General features: G+C 47.4%; 1 protein-coding gene across 1 annotated transcript in view; it reads left to right on the top strand.

The window, feature by feature from the left end:
• Positions 1–6,597: 6,597 nt before the first annotated feature.
• Positions 6,598–6,811, top strand: part of ITPRIPL2 (ITPRIP like 2) — a 4,614-nt gene continuing 4,400 nt past the window's right edge. The window contains exon 1 of the mRNA XM_035889232.1: positions 6,598–6,790. Within this exon, the coding sequence (XP_035745125.1) occupies positions 6,598–6,790 (193 nt within the window). The remainder of the gene's footprint in view (positions 6,791–6,811) is intronic.

Below are 6,811 nucleotides of genomic sequence, written 5' to 3' on the forward strand. Positions count from 1 at the left end.
ATTAGTTTAGCAAGTTATGGTACAAATACACATTTAAGTGACTTACCATTAATTAAGCTAAACCATTTCAGTCAGTGATTAAATTTACATTTGAACACACACGTCCAGGTTTAATTAGATTGGTATTAAACTGTTTTTTGGTAAATTATTTTAACACAAGCACATGATGCAAGATTTGGCTCTACCTGGTGCTTTGCAAACTTGGGGGTTACCTGGCTCCATCTTGGGGGCCCTCAGACCCACGAGCTCTGCTGAGCCCTGAGGGTGGCTGGGAATGGCAAAGGCTGAGCAGGATCCTGCACCCCGGGGACTGCCCCGCACAGGGCAGGTGACACGCCAGGGCCTCGTCCTGCCACCCAAGCTCTCTGGTAAGAGCCTGAACCACAGTAGGTAAGGCACAGCCCCAGCGTTGATTTTTGGCAGTGTACTCCAGCGGGGTGCTGGGAGCACCAGCACAGTGTGTTAACCTCCACCGCTGCCCTGGGAGAATGAGCAGGGCTCCTTGGCTGGAGCCTTTAGATACAGCACTGCAAGCCATACTTCAGCATGACTGTTGTCATTCATGCACAGATCACATCAGATACTGAACTTAAAGAGCAAGTGCAAGACTTAAAAACTCTCCAGGTCAAGATCTTGTGTTTCTATTCTCAATGTAAGAAACCTCTCTGATGGAAATACCTATGGCTATTTCCATCCACAATTACTGCTGGTTCCCCTTTCGTATGACGGCTGTATACTTGCCCTCCCCCTGCTGAAAGACGTTTCCTTTCTGTGATGCGGTAGTTGGCTTTATTCACACCACCAGCAACTTCAGCTTTCTGGAGGCCGTGTGACGGCAGTCTCCTATGCTCGCAGCTTGCCAGACAGGGCTCAGCATGCCAACAGACACTAATGCAGATAGGCTGGGGTTTTTTGTTCCAGTTTCGTTGCTTAGCTGGAAACATATAGGCCTGGCTTCCTGAATGCCAGGGTAGGGGGTAAGAATAAACGCCCTGCTCACACAAGGTTCTATGCAAAAAAGTCCTTGAGGGTTTCCAGACAATATGGGACAAACTGATGCTGGTACTGGTCATCAGCATAGAGCCAGGGTATCTCTGTGATAAGCACAGGCTTGAGCAAGGGTTGCTGTATGAATTACTCAGGAAGCCATGCTTCTACAGCAAGGAAATCCTGTATTGGGCTATATGTGGTTTATAGCAGCCGAGTCTGCTTGCAGACTTTCTGATTAAGAAGTGCTACACCCCGCCAATAGCTAATGAGCAAACAGACTGGCAGAGGTGGCAAGAACATCCCACATATTAAATAGAAAATATTTTAAGAGGGAATGTGCAGTAACACCCCTACCCCCAAACTCCTCCGTGTCCATGCATGTGCTATAGAGGTCTGGGTCTCCTCACGGGTTGCTGAGTCTCCTCAGCTGTCTGTGGTAGCAAGACACCCTCTCCTGTTTTCCCATCCCTCAAGGGGGACTCTGTCACCCTGCTGTTGTGACTGGCAGAAATTCATTAGTCCACAATACAAAATGGATTCATGTCTGCCTGATTGTGCTGGTTTGTATTGTAATAGACAGTATCCTGTAAAACCTGGGAGTGAGAGGAATGGCAAGTGGAGGATGTTTATTTTGATCATGGCATCTCCCTTACAAGACCACCCAGGGGTTTGCTTTCAGAGGAAATACTTAGAAGAGTAATGACTGGGGCATGAGGTCAAGTGACCGAACTTTCAGACTTGCATTTTTTTGCAATCAATTATTGCACTTTTCTGCTATAGACTGTTTAACAGTGCATTATAGTAAGCTGGAGGTACCACCCACTCACTGTAGAAGAGCAGCTGTACATCGCTGGTGCAGGAAGAGATCCCCATGTATTTCCTCCTGCACCTGCAATACGTCCTGCTTTGGTTCACTAGGGCAGACACCGACCTGGGGTGGCTGGTGGGAAGTTGAAGGTTTGTGTCTCAGGTACATCGTGAAAGCACCAGACAAACATCGTCACCCATCTGTGCCTTCTGTCTTTCTGCCACTTTCTTCTACCTGCTGAGAGGGTGAGCTTGCTGGTATGAACTGCTCTTCCTATGTCTCAGACTGTGTCTGGCATACTGGAGCATTAACAGATCCATTACATGGATGCATGAAATACTGCTAACTGTGGAGAAACTTCAATGGATGCTATGCACCCAACGCTTCCTTTTACCTCTGCAAATCTCCCACAGAGATATCGTGCAGGTCGTATATACTGGGATATCTATTTTTAGCTCAGACTTGTATGTGAATAAGTGTAACATGATTCCTTATTTAGTGAACCGGATATCCTGGACACAGGACATTCTGAAGCAAGTGTTTAGATAACATCTATTTAAACAATGGGTGATTTAAACAATGGTAGTAAAAATTGATGTTGTGACTTCTCTCTGGTCCTGATTTTGAGGTCATGGTTATTAGGGTACGACCTATTGTTTTTCTGGAGTACGCAACTGCTATTAAAAACCTCATAAACTTTTTTTTTCTTAGTATTATACAGGAACAAGAAGACCACTGCTTAAGCAAAAAACAAGAAGCATCAGCATTATAGCTTGCCAGCAGTGGAGTTTATAGATATTTTAATCCAAACAAATGAGCTGTTACTTCTTTGGGAGACACAGAAAGAGGAAAACAAATCTGATTGATAGCCACCACTGAAGTAAATGTATTGCATGTGGTCCAGCTCCTGGGAAGCGGTGGAAGACCGTGCGGGAGAGGTGAGTCGCATCCCTGCGACTTGTTCTCAAGTCCAACGTATTCCTGTGTCCTGGTTTCGGCTGGGATAGAGTTAATTTTCTTCATAGTAGCTAGCATAGTGCTGTGTTTTGGATTTAGTACCAGAAGAATGTTGATAACACACTGATGTTTTCAGCTGTTGCCAAGTAGTGCTCAGACTACTCAAGGACTTCTTGAGCTTCTCCTGCTCGGCCAGGTGCATAACAAGCTGGGAATACAGCACAGCTAGGACAGCTAACCCAAACTGTCCAAAGAGCTATTCCATACCATATAATGTCATGCTCGTGGGGGGTTAGTGGGTCGGTCGGTCGCAGGGAGAGTGCTCGCGGCTTGGGGACTGATCGCGGCTCGGGGACTGATCGCAGCTCAGGACGGGCTGGGCATCGGTCGGCAGGTGGTGAGCAATTGCATTGTGCATCATTCATTTTGTATATTCTGTATATTCTGTTATCATTCTCATTATTACTATTATTATTATTTTCTCTTATTAAACTGCCTTTATCTCAGCCCTCGGCTCTAACCTTTTATTTTCTTCCTGATTCTCTCCCCCATCCCACTGAGGGAGGGGGGGGAGTGAGCGAGCGAGCGGCTGCATGGTGCTTAGTTGCCAGCTGGGTTAAACCATGACATCCTGTTACTAGAAGTGAAAGAGAAGCAAAGTACTCCGGACAAGATGAAATGGTTTGTTTCTTTTCCTCTGTGATGGGTTGTGGAATGTAAGCTATGGGTAAGCTGTGATAATATGGATGAACTGTATCAATCGCAAAGTAAATACAGCCCCTGCAGCATGATTTCAGTAGGACTGCAATGACAGGTAATGGGGAATGATGCTTGTTGCTACTTGGTAACTAAAAGCAGTTTTGTGTTTATGACCACTTCAGTTCTGGTACAGCAGCCATCAAATGCCCTTAGCTTGTGCGAGCGAATAGATGGAGTGGCTCTTAAATTGGCTCTTTCCAAGTAAGGCACGGATAGTAAAGCTGAGCACCTCTGTGAAGTGTCCCACCTCTGACATATTCAGTGTTTTGCCCAGAGACCCAGCCTGTGCTCAGGGAGGGGTCCCAGAAAGCAGCCGGGGTCCCAGAAACCAGGCCATTGGCCACCTTTCATCAGCCCCAGGCTCTACAGCTCTTGTCTCGCCACTGGCTGAGGAGGTGAGAAAGGACTAGCTGGTAATTTAAACAGTGGTAGTAAAAATCTGTGTTGTGGAGTTGATTTGGTCCTGATTTTGAGGTCACGGTTACTAGCATACAACCTGTTACTCTGCAGCTTGAGTGAGCCTGCGCCAGCACCATCTGGCACGTGCACAAGCCTGTGCTGAGCTGGTGTTTGCACTAGCAGGTCTGGTGTGGCTGGTCGCGCTCTTTCTGCCAGCTGGCCCCTGGGCTTGTGCCACTGGTGACTTCTGCATTTTCTCCAGCCTGTGGGGCCCACGGCTGGTTGGGAGGCTGCAGCCATTGCCCTGCACCCAGGTCCCACCGTGATAATCCCAGCGCTGTCAGTTCTAGGTCACCCTGTAGGCAGCAGCTGCCTGTCCGGCACGCAGGGCAGTGCCAGCTCCTGCAGGTGTAGCTGTCTGTCTCCTGAGCACGGACGTGCAGCTCATCAAACCGACCTTGCATGAAAAGAGAGCGCAGGCTGTCTCGAAAAATCAGTGTGCCTGTAGCCAGGCCTGAAGGCATGTGAAACATGCTGGGCTCGAGGGTGTGAAGAAGCACAGGCTAGTAAAAATCGAATGTATGGGCCAAAGGGTTCATAGAGTTCAATGGTGTTTTTCAATAAAACATCTTGAAGGATGGGTTTCATACCAGCACAGCTGTGCTTTTTAAACATTTTTGGGTTTTAAGAGTGCAGAACAAAGCGTTTGAAGTGATAGGTCACAGGCAATAAGCAGCATGATGAATGTTTTTGTCCTCTTATCCGGCTTTGTGAAAAAATACAGGAAAACTTGAAACAAGGAGTAGGGAAGAAGGATGCTTTTTGCTTCCTAGCTGTTTTCAAAGGTACGGCTGTTGTGGAATGACATTTCTTAGTAGTAATGTGGCTTTAGCTGTCCCACAGCCATCAGAAAACATGCTCTTGGTTGCAGGGCATGGAATATTGTGCTGGTTGAGATGTTCTAAAATTGCCTACGGTTTCTTATCTTTACATCTGCTTTATTTGTAATTAAAAAAAGATAACCCCCTGATCATAGCTCCAAGGGTCAGTGTTGGAGTGGTTAGGACATCTCTCAGTAGCTCTCAAGTGTACTTTTGACTCTCACCCTGGTTTGGTTGCCTGTGAATTAATTCAGGCTGCTTGACCTTGTTTACCTAGTTTGACTCTGAATGCAGCGTCTTGGCTATAAAACGTAAGTGGCTTTCTGTGAAGTATGATTTTTATGTACTCGAACTCATGTTTTATTTCATATAAAGACAAATTACATAACCCAACATTTGTACAGCCTACCTCATGCACTTTGTTCTCTGACCTGTTCCTTGTTACCACATTTTCAGCTTGCTGGGTTCAGTCTCGTGTGTTCAAGCACTGTTCCTTCACCTTCAGGGAGCCACCCGTGACACTGTGCAGATGCAGCAAGTTGCAGTAATGCAGTAGGAACTCGATCCCCTGAAATTAAACCACAACAGAATGCTTACATAGATGGTCCTTAAACTTCAGCAAACAGCTTCAAAACTCAGTAAACATTTATTAAACAAACAGAAGCTGCTGCTGATCCTGTCCCCATCAGCATCTTCCAGCAAAATACACGTTTAAAAATGATCTCAAGTATCTGTGCAGAACGCAGGGGGGATGAATTCTAGAAAGAAAACAAGAGCAATACACAATCCAGTCAAGAAATACAGTGACAGATAAAGGCTATATAAAGAAGTCTTGTCCTAAACAAGAAAAATGTCAGACCACCTTGACGACTGGATCTGTGCGTTACTTTGTGGCACAGTTTTCCTTCTCTCTAAATCTGAAATGCTGCCGCCGTATCTTTAAGTAATTGGAATCTCCAAAGACTTGCAGGAGCTTGATATGCTCGTTCCTCAGGTTTAATCATCACCATTGTAGAGGACTCTTCAAGCTAAAGCTAGTTGGGACACAAAGATGCATCCAGAAATACAGCTCAGCTACAGGGGGGATGGCATAGCCGGTGAGGGAGACATCATATGGGATACAAGGAAAGGCAGGCCCTCACGATCTCTTCAGGCCTGCAATGCCCTGAAGGAGAAGTTTGGGTGAAGAAGTCTTAGCGACAGACAAGTCCTGGTGATTGCTGTGGGGTTCAACCTGACTGCTCACCTCTCCAGAAGCGCCTGGAGGCTTTGCACGTGCAGTGATGTGTTTGTGCCTGTCTTCTGCCCTGAACACGTGGCTCTGCTGTTTGCAGGCTTGGGATCACACCCAAGGCAGCCCTGTGTGCGTATTTGGGGACGCCAAATTTTTCTGTTTGGTTTGTGCTGAGGGTGATGCTATGGCCAGAAGGGTTGTAACAGTCACAGTTAACTACAGCCAGCCTGGTATCATAGTGGCTGTCATACAACAGACAAGGCCCAAAGTCCCCATGCAACACATTACTAATTTCTCCCAGGGTTATTTCTTCCCATTTTGTTTGTCAGTGTCTGAATAATTTGGGCACAAGGCAAAAAACTCAGGCTTTCGAATGATTTAACTGCAAGCATCTGTTAGTTCGGCGGCAGCAGACCACGCACACCCTGGTGATTTAACGGCGATGACTCTGCTGTCCCTTTGGCACGGAGACCCTTGGGCAGAGCTGTGGACGGGACAGATGCCCCTGCAGCGGGACAGACCTTTAGCACTTTTATTTGAGGAAAAATGTGCACCGTGGAGCTTGTGACATGGCACCGCTGCCCTCGCAGCAGCAGTCCCCAACGACACAGCCCTCCCCGATGCGGGGATACAGAAACACGCAGTTTTACACCAAAACCCCCTGCAGCGTCCTGTCGCAGTGTGGGGGTGGGAACACGATGCCCACGGAGCGGCTCAGGCTCCGCTTTGGGGCCGGCGCGGGCAGGCCGCTGTCAGAGGCCGGTGCGAGGGGCGGAGGGGCTC

This window comes from Egretta garzetta, unplaced genomic scaffold (genome assembly GCF_000687185.1).
Source record: "Egretta garzetta isolate BGI_Z169 unplaced genomic scaffold, ASM68718v1 scaffold292, whole genome shotgun sequence".
In the NCBI taxonomy this organism is placed as follows: Eukaryota; Metazoa; Chordata; class Aves; order Pelecaniformes; family Ardeidae; genus Egretta; species Egretta garzetta.